Source organism: Maylandia zebra, linkage group LG10, assembly GCF_041146795.1.
Source record: "Maylandia zebra isolate NMK-2024a linkage group LG10, Mzebra_GT3a, whole genome shotgun sequence".
Taxonomy (NCBI): domain Eukaryota; kingdom Metazoa; phylum Chordata; class Actinopteri; order Cichliformes; family Cichlidae; genus Maylandia; species Maylandia zebra.
Genome location: NC_135176.1, coordinates 25,168,769 through 25,187,232, shown reverse-complemented (window position 1 = coordinate 25,187,232; position 18,464 = coordinate 25,168,769). Strand labels below are relative to the sequence as shown.

The 18,464-nt window shown below is 42.3% G+C and overlaps 1 protein-coding gene across 2 annotated transcripts; it reads left to right on the top strand.

Annotated features, from left to right (window-relative positions):
- Positions 1-15,679: 15,679 nt before the first annotated feature.
- LOC112430336 (uncharacterized) lies at positions 15,680-18,065 on the top strand. 2 transcript variants are annotated; one of them, XM_076888804.1, is made up of 2 exons: positions 15,680-17,210; positions 17,898-18,065. In XM_076888804.1, exons 1-2 carry the CDS (start codon positions 15,821-15,823, stop codon positions 18,047-18,049), a joined length of 1,542 nt encoding a protein of 513 aa, XP_076744919.1. In that variant the 5' UTR covers positions 15,680-15,820; the 3' UTR covers positions 18,050-18,065. The 2 variants fall into 2 exon arrangements, 1 of the variants encoding a protein (XP_076744919.1); XR_013100417.1 differs by lacking the exon at positions 15,680-17,210 and adding an exon at positions 17,616-17,808.
- Positions 18,066-18,464: the final 399 nt, after the last annotated feature.

Sequence of the window (18,464 nt, the reverse complement as noted above, 5' to 3'; positions counted from 1 at the left end):
TAATCCAATCCAAAACTAAACGCCACCGTTTAATGAAGAAATATTTCTGGCGCTGAACCCACTGGTGCAAGGCTGGAGGCTTACCAGCTATCAAGCCAACCTCGGTAAAATGAAAGCTTTAGTAAAATGGTGGTTACGATGGTGGTTGATGAAGTGTGTGATTTTGTGAATGAAAGTTTCACAAAGTTTCTGGAGCCTTGTAAAAACTATGGGTGCTTGATTTGAAGCATTACAGAAGATAAATAAAATCCCAAAGATGAAGCTCAAAAGAAGCATTTGCACTGAGAAAGGTTCATTAAAGGTCTTAATAAAACAAATGAGGTAAGTACAACAGGTCAAGATCAAAGAATGACTAATTCAATTGTGGTCTCCTCAGTTTCTCCTTTCAGTCCAGGTTTGCAAAGGCCCAAAGGCAGGGACGTTTTCTGGATTTCCACAGTCACTAACACAGCTTTATTTCCCAGATTCTCTCTGTTTACCTCTGCAGGGGGCTGGAGACACGTAGGCAATGATGTTAGCAAGCTGGCGGGCAGATTTGTTTCCCAAGATTGAGGCAGACAAGCCAAGGTAAGTATCAAAGTAACTAGAGAAGCGAGTCTACTGCATGGAGTAGGACAATAATCTGGCAGTGAGTAAAGAGGTGAACCGGAGTTTAAAACTGCGGGTGAGTTCTAATGTAACAGGGGTGCACCTGCCTGAGGAAGCCACGCCTACTCTGGGACAAGAGACACTTTGAGACCTTGTACTGCAGCCTGTAGTAGTGAACATCATAAATATCATGATGGCTTCTCATCCATCCATCACAGTTTAGGAATGTGGCAGAGAAAGGAAAAAAATGGAACAAATTGTGTTTCAAGTTTTTTCTTTATCAATTTATGCAGTATAATAAATATAATATCAAGCTGGTTTTCCTGCTTGCCAATTTTGGCTACTCATGTTGGTTTGCTTGTTAAATTGTTAATAGCATTAGCTAACTTCTTGGCTAATGCTAGCTGAACGGTCAGGTGACGTGATTGGTGAGTTGTGATGTGGCTCCTGGACCAAAATTGTTATGATGTTGTAGGAACAAGCTGAACACGGGGATATCGATTGTGCAACTACACGTTACAGCTGTATGGGCTACTCTATGCGGGACTTTGCTTTGATGTTGGGTTGATAAACAACAACTGTCAAGTATCTCATTACTATTACTCAATACTAATTACTTTTTCTTAAAATACAATTTTTTTTTAATTTTTATTTTTTTTTACAGATTTTTCATTTCAGTACATTTGTTTGGTCGGTAAAAACTGTCACACATTTTTTTGAGTTTAATATGTATTACTACGTGTAATCTCATTTATCATGTCAACACAGCAATCCATTCTTACAGTCATCATCACATAACCCTATGAAGAAACAATATAAATCAGAAAAAATTATTGTAACATTAATGATATATTTTATTTAGCGATGTCTCGTGATTTATGAGACGGATCCTCATCAATTTGCAAATTCTGCGCTTCTCATACAACTAAACTCTCACTAGGTTGTAACTTTAGTTTTTTTTGTTTTTCATCTAAAGAAATCAATAATAAGGCATAAAACTGAATGCAGCATATTTAATAACCTCTAGCTGGAGCTGCACCAAGGTCTCGGTTTATTTCCATCTCTTTTCCTTACTGACATGACTCTTTTCATTACACCTTACAGTGCATCCCTTTTGAAATGCTAACACTGGCTGGACCGTGCTTTAGTAAGCAGACAAATGTTTTGCCTCTTGGCCACTTGTGTACCACTGAAAGTATATTCCTTTAACTTTAGTTTTCCAGATCACCCTGAAATGTGCAGTGTTTTTATAGCTATCTGGTAGTCTGGTAGGTGGTTAGTATACACCCCACAGAACTGCAGCTTCCTCACGTAATTTCTGACCAGTGACCTTTTTTGCGTGTCAGCCCATCACCCCCTTTCTCTCTTTTTAATTTTGCAATCAGCATCAAATAAATGCAAAATAAATCATTGTGTCATTTTTGATTTGAAAACCTTTTAACCTCAGTGGCGCCCCAAGATAAATTCCACAATCAAATTGACTTCTGTGGTTTGACAAACTTCCATCTCCCCTCTGGCTTACAAAAGCTTTCCATAACTGGATAAACCAAAAAAATGTTCAAGCTAACAGCCATGTATAATGCAGCAGCAGAAGCAGAGAAGGTGTGAAGGATAAACAGACAGCAGATGTCAACCAGACAGGGGTCCGTCTCATCCCTCCCCCTCCAGATGACTCCGCTGATTCTCCTTTCTCATGCTAGCTCCTAAAGGCTTGGAAAACGTGGAAGAAGAGCTTGCATGACAGAAGAACAGAAGCTTTTGATGTTTTTAACCGAGAGGCCATGAAGCAAGACCTTTTTTTAAGCCTTCTTAAAATAAGAAACCAATCCAAGACCCAAGACCAAATCAGTGCTGGTGGACCAACATCATCCTCAAGAGGAATTAAAATCTGAATGATGAATTCTGTAATGAATAAAACTTTTAAAAACCTCCTGAAAAATGTAAAGAGCAGATGACTTTCTATCCATTTTACGGCACTGTATTATTAATATAAAGATGATTAAAAATGATTAAAAAATTACAGCTTCAGGATGTGTTTGCACATAGCTCTTTGGTGACTTATTGCAACGCCCCAACGAGCGGTTTTTAGGAACTTTGCTTCGTGTCTGTTAGTGCTCCAGTGACCACATCACAGGTTGATCCACACATGCTTGAAAGGTTTCAGAGCCACGACCATGTGTGAGCTGCAATAATTGGCGGTGGGTGGTAATTGCCCAGGCGTCACCGAACGGGCGTGCGTGTGTGTATAAAGGACATTTGTGCATGTGTGTCTGTGCTGTGTCTCCACAGCGTCTCGAGGTCTTCAGCCTCTCCAGGCTGCTGACAGGTCTCCATTTGACACTTCATAACTGTCAGAGGAGGAAAAACAATTCATCCTGCACGTGCTCTCTCTCTCTCATAAGTGAACATCTATAAATTTATTACAACATCAGCAGGGGAAAGGCAAAGGAGATGGTTACTAAGTGTGATCATGATTGTAGTATATGTGGAACATTAACGGTAGGATGAGCAGAAATCATGTTATTATAATTTTCAAAATACTGTAGTGACAATATGAATGTGTGGTTGGGAAAATCAAGACCTCTGGCATGTCTCCCACTTTTTATGAGGTGAGGAGTGAGAGTTTTAAGATTTTTCTTAAATAAGTAGCACAAAGTCACCAAAAGTCAGTGTGTACACAAAAGCTGTGTAAAAACTAATTAAAAATTCAGCAAGGTATAACACTGGGTTTATCTGTGCTGTTGTCAACCAATGAATGCAAACCAAAAGTGGCATCTGAACCACTGGTACAGGGCGTTTGGCTCAGTGGTGAGCAGGAAATCACATGGCTGAAACGCAGCGCCCTGGGATTGAGTCTGTCCTGTAGCCCTTTCCTGCATGTCCTCTCTCTCTCTCCACTGTGTCACAATTCAAGAAAGGCAAAAAAAACACTGTTTTTGATTTTTGTCACCTGGTACACGTGACGCGGTCAGGTAGACGATACTAGCGTATCATCGTCTTTACCGCCATTTAAATGAGATCCTGCAGCAGCAAAAGATGACACCTTCTGGAGAAAAAATTGAAAAACCTCTGCAATTTCTTTTCGCCCTCTTCTCACTTGTTCTTCTCCTATAACAGCACTGATAGGGAGATATTTTCTGAGTTGCAGTACCAATCATTTAGGTTAAAGTTAAAGTTTCAGCAAAAACCTTCAACTGTAGCCTCTTTTTTTTCTACTCTTCTGTAAAGCGTCTGCTATATTTGCTATACAAATATAATTTATTATTATTAGTTAGCACAGACAGAAAGACACTCTCATTCACACCTATGGGCAATTTAGAATAATCAATTAATCTAACCCCAATAAATGAATGCTAACATGCTCTGCATGCACATTAGTGGGTTTAGATTAATTGGTTATTCTTGGTTTGAGGCAACAGTGCTAACCATCTTGCTGGCTGACCTTTATCTGATCATAACAATTTTAATTGTGGACAGACCTTTTGCCAAATCAACATGGACTGGCTGCTCACAGCCACTCTGAAGCAAAAGTTTCAGTGGAGGTTTAAAAATGCAGTCTTGTTGCACTGGAAAATTTGTTAGAAAAGTAGTAGTAAAAGAGTAATATAACCTTTGCAAAGTAAAGGTATTAAGGACATAGTAGGGACCGGGAGGCATATGATAGGGAGGTTATTTTACAAAACTTGTAGTATTTTCCATCTCTTATTTGCGCACTAGTTTTGTGGCTGTGCAAACCAGCTAACCAACCCCTGCAGATCCATTGAGTTTGAAAAAAGACTTTTATGGATTATAAAAGTTTTGGGTTTTTTTTTGCAGCTTTAAATCTCTTTTTGTCTTTTTATGACTTGCCTGTTTTACTCACTATTTTCTTGTTAGTGCTGAAATGTGCTGAAAAAACTAGTGCAGCTTTAAAGTTAAGTTGTGGCAACTTTAACATGCTAACATCCAGTCAGTCACAGCCTTAATTCACCAGCAGCTGGGGTTTAGTATCTTACTTAACTCTCTTAGATAAGATTTACTCACTATTTACAGGAATTTGGTGATGAACTTGATGAACTTGATAATACATTTTGACGGAATCTCGTCTTCTTGAGGATATGAATTTGTACAACAAATTTCATTAAAATCAATCTGATAGCTGTTGAACTCAGAAGTGTCACTTTTTGGTGGTGCCAGAAGAAAAAGTAACACGATTCCTGCTGCACGCTGTGCTGGCAATCTACTTTGTAGTCATTGAAAATGTGACCAGTATCAAATATCCTTTCCAGCTTTCATTTACATCCACTAGATATTTGTAATATTATTTCAGCAACTTGCTAAAAAATTTAAAAAAATTAAATAAACATAGCTTACTTTCTTTAGCACTCTGTTCAGTAAATCATCTCCTTCATATCTATATCGAGCCTCTCAGCGGGTTTAACCACTCTCCTCGTGTTTGTGGATCTTTCATGAACTGATCATTTTTGGTCAAGTTGTTTTCAGTGTCAAGTAGTGTTGACCACACTTCACACTTTCAGCCAAAAGTGGAAACAAAGGAATGAACTTGGCAACATTTTAATCCATCGCTAAGAAGTGATTCAGCCGCAGCGCTCTGTGGACATGGGAAGCACAGCGGGTGAGCAGTTTGTGGTGGATAGATATTTCAGCTTGCAGGAAATCCAGAACCGCTGTAGGGTTATTTTGCGATTCAACCGAATCACTTGTCAGTCAGATCACGCAAAGTCAAAATAATTTATTCGATAAATACATTGCTTTGACCTCTGGATACATACCTCTGTTACTCACAGGCATGTTTGAGGGATTGAGGAAACTGAATATTGACGTCTGGTATCCCTTTCACCCTTTCCTAATTCACTATAATTCAGTCAATAAAGTTTAGAGGTAGATTACAATGTGCCAAAATATTTTCTGTAATTCAAGGCAGGAAACACAGCATCAGTATTTCAACATTAAGTGGCTTTCAGTCTAAAAATTACACAGTGCTCTTGGGTTACGTCTCCGCAGACTTACACATTTGTTCAAGCAAGCCTTAGTGTCATTTTTTTTGCTGACTGAAATTCCCATGTCAGAGTTTTCCCCTCAATTATTATGGATTGTCTTCCTCAACAGATGAAGATTTTCACATGCTTATGTTTTAAAGCAATAGCATTGTGCTCAAAGAAAAGTGTGACTCTCAAAAACCCCTTCATTTAAATCCTGTGCATAGCAAATACAAGTAAGGTAATAAGCACATCAGATGACCACATGGGGTACCGTTCCTGTGAGCTAACAAAGACTTTGGAGTAAACAACATAAAAGCTTGAATCCATCCTGCCTTGTGTCAGTGGTTCAGGCTAGTGGTGGTGTAATGATGTGAAAGAGTGAAATCAAATCAAAACATGTTATATTTTAGATTCTTCAAAATAGCCACCCTTTGCTTTGATTACTGCTTTACACACTCTTGGCATTCTCTCCGTGAGCTTCATGAGGTTGTCACCTGAAATGGTTTTCCAACAGTCTTGAAGGAATTCCCAGAGATGCTGAGCACTTGTTGGCCCTTTTGCTTTCATTCCACGGTCCATCTCATCCCAAACAATGGGTTTTGGTTAAGTGACTGTGGAGGCCAGGCCAGCTGGCCCAGAACTCCATCACTCTCCTTCTTGGTCAAATAGCCCTGGAGGTGTGTTTTGGGTCATTGCCCTGTTGAAAAATAAATGATGGTCCAACTAAACGCAAATCAGATGGGCTGGCATGAAGCTGCAGGATGCTGTGGTAGCCATGCTGGTTCAGTGTGAATTCAATTTTGAATAAATTCCCAACAGTGTCACTAGCAAAGCATCCCCACACCATCACACCTCCTCCATGCTTCACGGTGGAAAACATGCATGTAGAGACCATCCATTCACCTTTTCTGCATTCTGCGATCTTTCAATTTGGACTCATTGGACCCAAGCACTGCTTTTCCTTAGTAGTGATTTCTTAGTAGCTATTTGACCATAAAGGCCTGATTCATGTAGTCTCCTCTGAACAGTTTATGTAGACACATGTCTGCCACTCAAACTCTTTGTGGCATTTATCTGGGCTCTAATCTGAGGTGCTGTTAACTTGTGGTTTCTGAGGCTGGTGACTCAGATGAATTTATCCTCAGCAGCAGAGGTGACTCTTGATATTTCTTTTCTGGGGCGGTCCTCATGTGAACCAGTTTCATCTTAGCGCTTGATGGTTTTTGCAACTACACTTGGGGACATATTAAAATTTTTAGCAATTTTCCAGACTGATTGATCTTCAGTTCTTAAAGTAATGATGGACTGTTGTTTCTCTTTACTTAGCTGATTGGTTCTTGCCATTTCAGGTAACTACATCATGAAGCTCACTGAGAGAAGACAATCTAAAATAATGTAAAGACATATTTATTTATATTTATATTTTTTTTCTTTGCTACATAATTCCATATATCTTGCTTTAAATATTTGATGTCTTCAGGAGGTCATCTGCCTCCATCTCATCCTATCCCTTGAATCCTCCTCTGTCACACAGTTACAATCTGCATGAGCAGACTGTGTGAGCTGTGAATTGTGGACCCAAACACAGACACAAAGAGAAGCGGAGCTCGACTTAAGTTTCAAACGGAAAACGGGCCTTTATTATGGCTGATTACAAGAAGGCAAAACTAGACCTGACAAAGACAGACTAAATACACACAGGAGGTGATCAGGGGAAGTGGAAACACATGGAGAAACAGCTGACAAAAATGAACATCATGACGCCACAGGGAAAAGTGACAATTATGCACAATGAACATAGAAATAAGACTTTCAAAATAAAACAGGAAACATGACGAGATGCAGACATGACAACACAAGCTAGATAACATAAGACATGTAGACATGAAACACATGAAGGGAGACTTAAACACAGGGGTGAAGACACAAGGGAATTTAATGAACAATGAACTATAACAGCAACCTAGGCATAATAGAAATGAACTAGATAAGCTAAAATGAAACTAGAACATAAATGAACAACAAAATACAATGAAACTCAAAACACTGGGTCGCACGACCCAGGACCATGACACACACCAACTTGCATGCCCTCCTTCACTACATCTGTGAATCTTCTCTCTGGTCTTTCTCTTTTCCCTGACAGCTCCATATTCAACATCTTTTGTCCAATATATCCACTATCCCCTCTCTGCGCACTCCTTCCTCTCTCATATGCTTCCTCTAGATTCAGGAAAACGGTGCATCTTGTTCTGACCTTCTCTATACTTCTCCATCAACACTCTCAAAACAAACATCCCATCTGTAGAGCTCTTTGCTCCTTACGGATTGTGTTTATGGTTTACAAAAAGCCAAGATCTATAACAAGGCACCGACCACTCCAACTTGAGCAGGAGACATCATTTTTCCTATTGACTTGGCTCAATTAAATGAATCCATGTTGTAATTTCTAGTGAAATGGAGCACACGTGCTTTCTCAGTAGTGTTAATAAAAGTGAAAATGTTACATAGTGTAATTTGAACCCTGCTCTGTGCGTTCTCCTTAATCGCTCTCTCTCAGGTAAAGCGACTGTGACTGTTATCAGGCTAATTATCAGATCTGATCTTCCTCTCCACCTCACTACTCCTGCAGGAAAACAGGAAGGCAGGATTAGAGCGACGCGCTGCGCTGAGATCCGGAGAGGCCGGACTGTGCTCACTCTCTCTTTCATTCACACACACACACACACACACACACACACACACACACACACACACACACACGGAAAAAGAGAGACTTTTAATCACTTGATTAACAGTCTAAACAATTGCTATCAAATGCAATCTCTCTCAATCTACCGCACACCCTCATTAAATCCATTAAGTGTTCATGAACAAACAAATAGGACAAACAGCTCGAGGAAAACTCTGAAGGACTGTGAATCTAATAAAAATCATGGGGTGAGGAGGACAAAGAGAGAGCCAAGAAACAATAAGGACCTGAGTTTGCAGCCAAGAGCACCGCAGTAATGTTTACGACCTGCATTAGGGTTCAGACCCAGTCATTATAAAGAAGAGGTACTCATTATGGCCCTTTATGGGAGGAAACAAATAGTCTCCTGTGACTCACATTTTAGTTGAAATGCAAAGATGCAAAACAAAGTGTAAAAAAAGTTGTGGCCGCAGTTGGCCGAGAAAACACGCAAAGTTATCTTGGACAGATATCTGTGACCTTGAGCACGGTAATTGAGCGGAAAGGGGGATGTAAAACATCCGCTGGTGGGGTTTAGTGAGACTGTGTACACATACACAGACACACACAGCCACACACACACGCACACACAGAACAGCAGTGGCAATAGTGTTAGTCCCAAGCTGGCCTCTGTCTGGCATTATCTCATAGCCTGAGCACTCCCGCTCCTCTGAGGCCGGCCAGCTCTGCACACAGAAGCATTACGTGCATCTGCCTCACATTAATCGGCAAATTATGGCAAAACTGCGCGTCAAAAGACATTACTGAGGGTGAGGTGGTGGGATCCACACACACACCCACAAGATACAGCCTTACACTTTTCTGCACTCGTCTTTGCACCCACATTTAAAGTGGCTTTTTTGCAGTTGAGATTTTGGTTTATAATGTTTTTATTATATTTTGATTAATAAGAACATATCTTTCTATATATGTTCAAAAATAATAGTAAAATAAAGCCACAAGTGCAACCCCTCCACTCTCCATGTTCACAGCCACCTACTTCACGGGGGGCCCTTGTGACGCTTGTTGTCATGGATACCATTCAAAGCTATGACCACCACGTCCATGGGCAGCTAATAAGAAATTCACATGACCTCATCCCCGTGCAGGTGTTTTCTGTGCCATTTCTTTACACTGACTGCAAAGTGAAAACAGTGAGCAGGAAGCTACAGATTAGTCCTGGATAATGATGTCACTAAATTCAGTGAGGGATGACGTTTCTGCAGAGAAGTTCCTAAAAAACACTGTAAGGGATTCCTTTTCTCACGTGGGCCCTTTAGAAAAGTTTGCATCAACAGCTCCAGGGATTTCCGGGGGACTTCTGGACTCGGTGACTATAAACCCTTGTGGATTATCATGAGATTCATTGTATCACAGCACACGCAGCAGTCAAAATAAAAATATTACAGCTATGAACTCAGAGTTCTGTGTTAAGGTGTTCCGCTTGGCACTGTGGGTGGTGACATTTAGTCTGGCTATTGGGGCTTTCTCTGAGACCCACAGAGTGTGTATAAAATGCGTGAAGTCACTCATTGGTTGGTGACTCCCGTCTTGCAACCTTGAGCTGCCGCTCGCCATCTTGATGTTTTGAAACTGAAGGTGAAGAGAGAGGTGAATCTAGCTGTGAAACCCAAGGATGCTGCAAGTTCATATGGTAGCCACTTGCCTCTTGTACTTTACACTAACAGTACCATATTCTGTATTAGGTGGGACTATGATTAGCAAATGAAACTCATGTGGTATTCAACAACTGTGAAATACTGACATTTGGTTAGGAACTGTATTTTATAAAATTTTAATATCCATCCATTAGCACTTAGATTCCCGCTACAACCTCAGCAAGAGTTACCCAGGAGGGATCCTAGTCAGATACCCAAACCACCTCAACTTTCAACAGCGTGAACGAGAAGAGGCTCTACTATGAAGGAGAGAGAGCCAAGACACCCTTTAGAGGAATCTCATTTGTATTTTGATCACATTCTTTCAATCACTCAGCCGGAGCTCGTGGCCAGAGGTGAGGGTTGGAACCTGTAGATAAAAAAAAAATCTGCAGGTTTAGGCACTGAAAGTAGAAATTCAAATTGTGCATTAAATGCACACATTAAACAGCAAAATTCTCTCCAATTGCAGCAAACCTCTCACATGCTCTCTGGTTACCATGGTTACATGCATATCATGCTATGAAATTCCCAAATGTGGCACAATCTGTCAATCCTGGCTCTCTCCTCCATATAGATGACATTTGACGTCTTTGCCCCCCCCCCACCTGCCCTTAATGATGAGTTTGACAGTATATATATTAATAAAGATGCAATCTGACAACAATTTGAATAGGTTTCAGATTTTTCTGAAGGTATACCTAGCAAGCTCTAAAGGCAGCAATCACCTCTATAACTTCAGATGCACAATCGGCCAATTTGTCCTGCAAGCAGATCTGAAATATGGTAGAAACCACTCAGTTTAGAAAAGAGAAACAAGGATTATCCCAAGAAGGCATTAAGGGGTGAAAAGTTAAACTTTGAAAAGGTGCACACTGGTTAATAGTTCAACTATTTGTAGTGCAAGTCAGTTAATTTTAGTTTCATTAAAATGGTATTTCTTTACTACTATGCTAGAGTCACGATGCTGCATTGCTCTTTAGTCGAATTTTTGGTATTTCGTTTCCATCTTTGCCACTTTTCATGTCAAACTTTGAAGGGATTTTAAGTGCAACATGCAAAATCTTTGTGTTATTTATGTGTATACATCTTTAAATTTAATGCAGCAGGCCGTGGTGTCTTTTCTGGCTTTGCCTCTGCTCTCTCATCAGAACAAATATCCAGTGTCTCTGCCTAACCGCTGAATGTACTCAGTGGTCAGATCCCCCCCTATTCCCTCCCATTTCCCAGATATTTCTGTAATGAATAAACTTTCTCGCTTCTGACATTCACGCTCAGTTTGTGTTTGTCAGCACTTATGGTTTACCCAGCATCCCCCAGGGTCATGACTCACTGACTCATGTAGGTTTTGAAGCATCACTTTGTTGGGCAAGTTTTCGGATGACACCAACCGACCCAAGAGAGGCTCTTTGTTAGCATGTCAGAGTTTAGATATTAATGACTTGAGGTGGAGGGTAAACATGAGGACGTAACACATTTCAAAGAAACAGGTGTGGTACCAACATAGAGAATACATAATGAGTAAATGCAACTGTACATGTAACTGATCATCTTTGTGATAATTTCTCTGAGAACTGCTGTTGTTAAAATAATTTATTATATTGTTATATAATATGTTCTGTAGAAATGTTATATAATAAGAAAAATCCCTAAAAAGAAAAGTACCACATTGAAACTTGAGCTCAGCATCTCTCTTGCTCCACATCTCAGTTGTTGTATTCATAGACAAGTATTTTCACGTTAAGGCTCTCTACATCTTTTTTAACACCTATTTTGCAGATTCTTCCTCTTTTTTTATTAACAGGCTTTTTTGGCGCTCACAAGCATGCTTTCATGAGGCTTTGTTTTAAATAGGAAACATAAATTCTAATCCTATATGCAAAACTAGAATTAATGAACAGACTACGAACAGTTCAATCCCATGAAAAACTAATTATACCCTTACTGCTCCCAGTGTTGGGGTTGATTTTATTTTTAAATATATTACACATTACTTGTTGTTTCTCTTGAAATGAATGTAGTACATTACTCACCAGAGAAAGCTTTTTATTACACTGCTCCTTTTTACCTTTTTTGTCACATAATTACCACTTAACAATGTAAATCTGAGGCTACAGCCCCACAAATTCCTATCCTAATGAGGACACATACAATATTTCTTTTAGTTTTTAGGTATGACCATAAAACAATGTTGAAAACCAGTCTAAAGAGACAGTGATTTTGTTTTAAAAACATGAACTGAGGCTGTAGCCTGACTACAGCCTTTGTTACCTGTTGAAGGTCACGATCTGGCTGTTTGACTGGGATCAGCATGGGTTCTGGGTCCTTGGCTAGGTTTGTGTTAGCATGCTGTCTGTGCAGAGGCTTGCAAAGAGCCAAAGTTGTTTCTGTCATTGGATGCAGTTTGCATTTCACCTTCAATCAAATAGTAATGTCCTCAACGTCACTCCTCAAAAGCTGTAGACCACGCCATCCTCTTGCTCACCAACTGAAATTAGCTGGCTGTAGCACAAGAGAACAGAAGGAAAAATACAGTTTTTTTGATTTCTTTGTTACTGCTGACTTTGAACTTTTCAAATATTAAGAAAACTTAGTGATGAAAAGTGCAGTTAAACGCCTTTAAACTGGTAGAAGGGGGAGACACAGTGGTCTGGCACACTCAAGATCAAACTGGGCTGTCTGTGGCCCACAATGTAAAATGAATTTGACATCCTTGGCATAGCGCAATACATACACTATACATCTAGTTAGTACAGACATGCAGTGTTTTTATATTATCACTCCACAAAGTTATAATGCTAAAATGCCTTTTGAAAAGAATGGAAATGTCACCAGCTTAGCCAAACTTAAGCTAAAGTCAGTGTTAATTATTTGGTATCAATACTGATGTAATATAAAACAGAAACACATGATTATTTCTTAATTTTTTTTGTTGTATGTTTAACTTTGTTTTCTATTTCTGTGGGGTAGTGCCACTGGTGTTTTCTTCATCAGAAAAACTTCACTTCCCTCTCTGTCTCCTGCCATCTTTAAAGATTATAAATCCAGACCTACTTGGCTTCATATTTCACCCTCTCATTTACTCCCCAACAACACTTGTTGCTCATTTCCTGCAAACTTAGAAACGAGCTTTAATTTGCCTCGTAAAGGTTAAATGTGGAATGTATGCAATGCATGCGTGCCTGTTTGGATGTTTTCATGCCATCCAAGAACCGCAGTGAACACAAACTGCGATAATGATTTTAAGAGAGAGTGAGACAGGAAACCATGGAGAAAGTGAGTGCAATGAGTGAATGATGGACTGACAGATGTGGAGCAAAATAGAAAACTGGAGAGCAGCCAGAGTTTACGCTCTTTAGCTTTTCCTGATGGTGTTCTTCAGGAAGAAAACATTAAATGGGACTATTATTTTCATGAAAAGTTCCACATTTTTATTGTGTGACTGCACTAGAGAAAGTTTAGAGTAAGTCTGTTTAATGACTTGTTGCTAAAAGCTATTCTAGCGCCTCCAATCATGTAAGTGTAAACCTGCTAAGTGACTAGTTTGTCTCGTCATCAAATCAAAATTCATACAGGGAAGCACAAATTGCAGTCATTACACTATTTACACCTCAGTCAAGGTTCCATTAGTGATATAGGCTGTTTACATATATAGTCGCATAAAATGCAGTCATTAAGGAAACTAACATGGCCTCATTTGCCTACTTTGGCAATAACTAAATGCAAAAATACTGTATGAGGATAACTTTTTTCACCTAAACTCTGCTCAAAGGTTATTTGGTCCCATTTTTAATACTAGGCAAAAATAATTGGAACAATGTAATCTAAAACACATGTGTTTCTGACTTTACAAGCTTTATCTTTTAGCATTAGCCTAGCCAAAAATACAGCCTTATATTGGGCTTTCATCTAAAAACGTTCTCTATGAGCTGCATGAACAAACAAACACTTTAGAAAAGAAAGAAATTTGATCTACTGTTGTTTGTATTTTGTGCTGTTGTCTTTAGGAAACCAGTTTTAACTTTTTCTTCACAACCCCCCCCCAAAACTTTTTTTGGCTAGCTAGCTTCTTTTTTTTAGCAACCTCTAAAATTCTGCAGACCACACTTATGGATAGCTGTGGAGACATTTGAATCTGAAGGAGCAGGTGGCCCCACAGTTATAGCTGTGTGACTATATAAAGAAACCACTGCCAGTTTTTGTAAATCAAACCCAAGAGTAGAAAAAACTACCAGAAACCAGATTTAGAGCAGTCTTAAATTTTAGCTATTACTGAAGATATTTCTAGATACCCTGAACTCCATATGTTCAATTTTGGCCTTGTAAATTTACTGTAGATAGTCATTTTAATGACTATCTACAGTAAATTTATATCAAAAAACAATAACAATGCACAATTTCTACACTGAATACTGTCTAATCTATCTAAACAGCCACATGCCATGAAACAGATATTACAGTGACAGCTTTGGTTAGTTTCCATTAAGACACTAGGATGACTATATGTTTTACTTTAAAAACAAAAAAACTAGTGCTGTCAAAATTAACACGTTAGCACAAATTAATCCACCATCACGGTCAACGCAATTAAAATTTTTAATGCTATTAATGCATCTGGAGCAGAATGACTCAAAATCCCTGAAATTTTTCCGTCAACTCATTTCGGGCAGTTTGTCCAAGTAGTTACCTTCGCACTTGCGCAAATGGGCAGTTGATCTGGTAGTGACAGGGAGCTGAACCAATCCACTCAATATGGAAGATGATAAATGCACATTGGTCCTCTCGATGGGAAATTTGAGTATTAAAAAAATAACAAGACTGAACAATAAATCTGATTAAACATTTTAATTGTTTGACAGCACTAATATATATTATATATTAGTGTATATGTACCTATTTGTCACGGACCCAGTTCCAGGGATTCGGTGTCCGTGAGCAGTGTGGACTACTATTGTAGTTATTATTATTATTATTATTATTATTATTATTATTATTATTATTATTATTATTATCATTATTGTGGTTGTTGTTATTATGGTTGTGTCTGCTGTCCTGTTTTTCCGTGTTGGTGTACTGTCAGGTGTTTAGGGGTGTGTGCTTGTGTATGTGAGGGTGCGGTCGTGGCAGGCACTTTTAGGCCTGGTGGGTGTGGCCCTGCCAGCTGACCGGTCCCACCCAGGAATCCACACACACCTGGCGCCGATCAAGCCTCGTCAGAGGAGCTTCAAAACAGTGTGGCTGAGAGCTCCTCGACGCTGGATCGTTGAGTGACTTCCCGTCAGTCTTAAGTGTATTGTGCAAGGTTAGTGCAAGTCTACTGTTAGGTTTTGTACTCACGGCTGCCTTTGGTATGCGTGTTTCCTCAGGAGGAATTGTGGCGACCAGGAGGCAGCACACGGAGAGTACACAGGGAACGGAGACAGAGCACGGGATAAAGGAGAAGACACGGAACGGGAGTTGGGATCGCACGGGGGGATTTATTGTTGTTCGGATTGTCACCACTGTAAATAAACACTGTTGCACTGTAGAGTCCTGCATTTTGGGTCCTCCTTTCCCCACATCCCCACGGTCTGCCAGCGAGACCGTGACAGAACGATCCAGCCATTATGGGCCCAGCGGACTCAAGGACCGTCTCACAGGAGGAATTGCTCGCCCAGCTCTGGAAATACTGTCGGAGCATTATCCAGGCGGCAGATCCACATCAGAGGCACTTACAGGTCGTATTTTTTGATTCCTTCTTATCATCAATCACCTCATCTGTGAGCTTTTTGGACATTAAGAGACTAATTTCGATTATAACCACGCTGAGGGAAAGTTCCTGTTTTGAGCTGTTTGGTTTGGGCTGTCCGGGCGAGGAGGATATGGCAACCTCCCTGGGAGCCCTTGCTGCCTATTTCTTTTTTCATAGGCTGATAGCCTCCCCGCCGTCGCTTGCAGCTCGCTTGTTGGACCCTCCATTGCGGGGGAAACGTTTCACACGCCCTCTGCACCTCACCACATCTCCACTCACCTCTGCGGCACCTGCTGAGTCAGCAGACCAAGGACCGGCAGCTCAAAATCACACAGCTGCTCTCCTGTCCGGCCGGCTGGTGGAACCTCAGCCTGATACGCTGGCCCCGGCATCGTTAAAGAAGCGACGCTTGCGCCGCCGGCGTGCCTCACCGCAGTCAGACTCTAAAACTTTCCAACAGCCGGCTGTGGTGAGTCATATGGACAATTCATCTTCATTCACCTCATCTGTTTATTCACGGGACTGTGTGAAAGCTAACCTCGTAGCACAGCCAGCTGCCCAGCCTGTAGCCGTAGCACAGCCAGCTGCCCAGCCTGTAGCCGTAGCACAGCCAGCTGCCCAGCCTGTAGCCGTAGCACAGCCAGTCCAGTCAGCCTCTCGTCTTCATCCTCAGTTGGAGGCTGATATGCCTGCTGGAACTACCCTGCCATTATGTCACCCGCCTGTTTCTACATCGCTGTCCAGTCTACCACGAGTAGCTGCCGCACCATTATCACCTCCGCCCTTTGCAGCTACTTCTCCACCAGCGTCCCATCAGACTGCAGCGACCGCAGAACTCTCGACTTCACCATCCACATCACCCGCTCGACCGTCATCTTCGCCACCTGCAGCTTCCGCATCGCCATCTTCACCTCCGGATCAACGACCATCTATACCCGCGTCGCAGCCGGAGGAGCGGCTCAGCGAGCGGGAGGAGCCCGCGTCGCCAGCTGTGGAGCTCAGCGAGCCGGAGCAGCTCAGCGAGCAGGAGCAGCTCAGCGAGCCGGAGGAGCTCAGCATGCCCGAGCGGGAGCTCAGCGAGCGGGAGGAGCCCGCGTCGCCAGCTGTGGAGCTCAGCAGGCCCGAGCCGGAGGAGCTCGGCGAGCCGGAGGAGCTCGCTCAGCCGGAGGTCAGCGAACCGGAGGGACCTCCACGTCTAGCGCGGCCTCCACGCCATCCACGTCCAGTGCGTCCACGTCAGCGACCGGCGCGTCATAGACCATGTGCCACGCCTCGCTGTTGCTCACCGGAGCAGCGACGTTGCCATCGGACCCGTGGCAGGCCACCAGAACCGTTCCGCCGCCACCGGACCCGTGGCAGGCCGCCGGAGGAGCAGCGCCGCCGCCACCGGACCCGTGGCAGGCCACCAGAACCGTTCCACCGCCACCGGACCCGTGGCAGGCCGCCGGAGGAGCAGCGCCGCCGCCACCGGATCCGTGGCAGGCCGCCTGAAGCGTTCCGCTTCCATCATGGGGTTGGAGGTAGGCCGCCCGAACTGTTTTCCCACCACTGCCTACCCATAGCGAGTTTTGCCTGCTTGCGGTCCACTGGGTCGGCCGCAAGAACTGTTGTTCCCACCATGGCAGTGGTTGGACATTTGAACTGGGGTTTTGGGGCCCTCCGTCCGGGACCCCCCGCCGCCCGCCCGGGGTTGGTTGTACTGTGGTTTTTGTTTTTGGGTCGTCGGGTGCCGACCCTTAGAGGGGGGGTACTGTCACGGACCCAGTTCCAGGGATTCGGGGTCCGTGAGCAGTGTGGACTACTATTGTAGTTATTATTATTATTATTATTATTATTATTATTATTATTATCATCATTATTGTGGTTGTTGTTATTATGGTTGTGTCTGCTGTCCTGTTTTTCCGTGTTGGTGTACTGTCAGGTGTTTAGGGGTGTGTGCTTGTGTATATGAGGGTGCGGTCGTGGCAGGCACTTTTAGGCCTGGTGGGTGTGGCCCTGCCAGCTGACCGGTCCCACCCAGGAATCCACACACACCTGGCGCCGATCAAGCCTCGTCAGAGGAGCTTCAAAACAGTGTGGCTGAGAGCTCCTCGACGCTGGATCGTTGAGTGACTTCCCGTCAGTCTTAAGTGTATTGTGCAAGGTTAGTGCAAGTCTACTGTTAGGTTTTGTACTCACGGCTGCCTTTGGTATGCGTGTTTCCTCAGGAGGAATTGTGGCGACCAGGAGGCAGCACACGGAGAGTACACAGGGAACGGAGACAGAGCACGGAGCACGGGATAAAGGAGAAGACACGGAACGGGAGTTGGGATCGCACGGGGGGATTTATTGTTGTTCGGATTGTCACCACTGTAAATAAACACTGTTGCACTGTAGAGTCCTGCATTTTGGGTCCTCCTTTCCCCCAGAGATGGGCAGTAACGCGTTACTTGTAACGCGTTACTGTAATCTGATTACTTTTTTCAAGTAACGAGTAAAGTAAGGGATTACTATTGCAAAATCGGTAATTAGATTACCGTTACTTTCCCGTAGGAACGCTGCGTTACTGCGTTACTAAAACCGTGATTTTTTTTGCGAGAATGTCTCATGACAGTGACCTAAGCAAGTGCGACGTTGGTGACAGCAGCTGTGTGCAGATCAACAATGGATAATATATCGAGTGCGGGAGAGAGTATGAGCGTGCAGCGTTTAAAGTGTGGAAGTACTGACCTTACTTTGAGTTTGATTCCATAAAAAGTGACAAAAACATTAGTGTCCATCGTGCGTGGGAAGAA

Bases quoted from the DNA above. Each gene is read 5' to 3' on its own strand.
- LOC112430336 (XM_076888804.1), top strand. From the start codon at position 15,821: ATGGCAACCTCCCTGGGAGCCCTTGCTGCCTATTTCTTTTTTCATAGG. The intron at 17,211-17,897 runs GTAGGCCGCCCG...GTGTTTCCTCAG, and splicing joins CTTCCATCATGGGGTTGGAG to GAGGAATTGTGGCGACCAGG.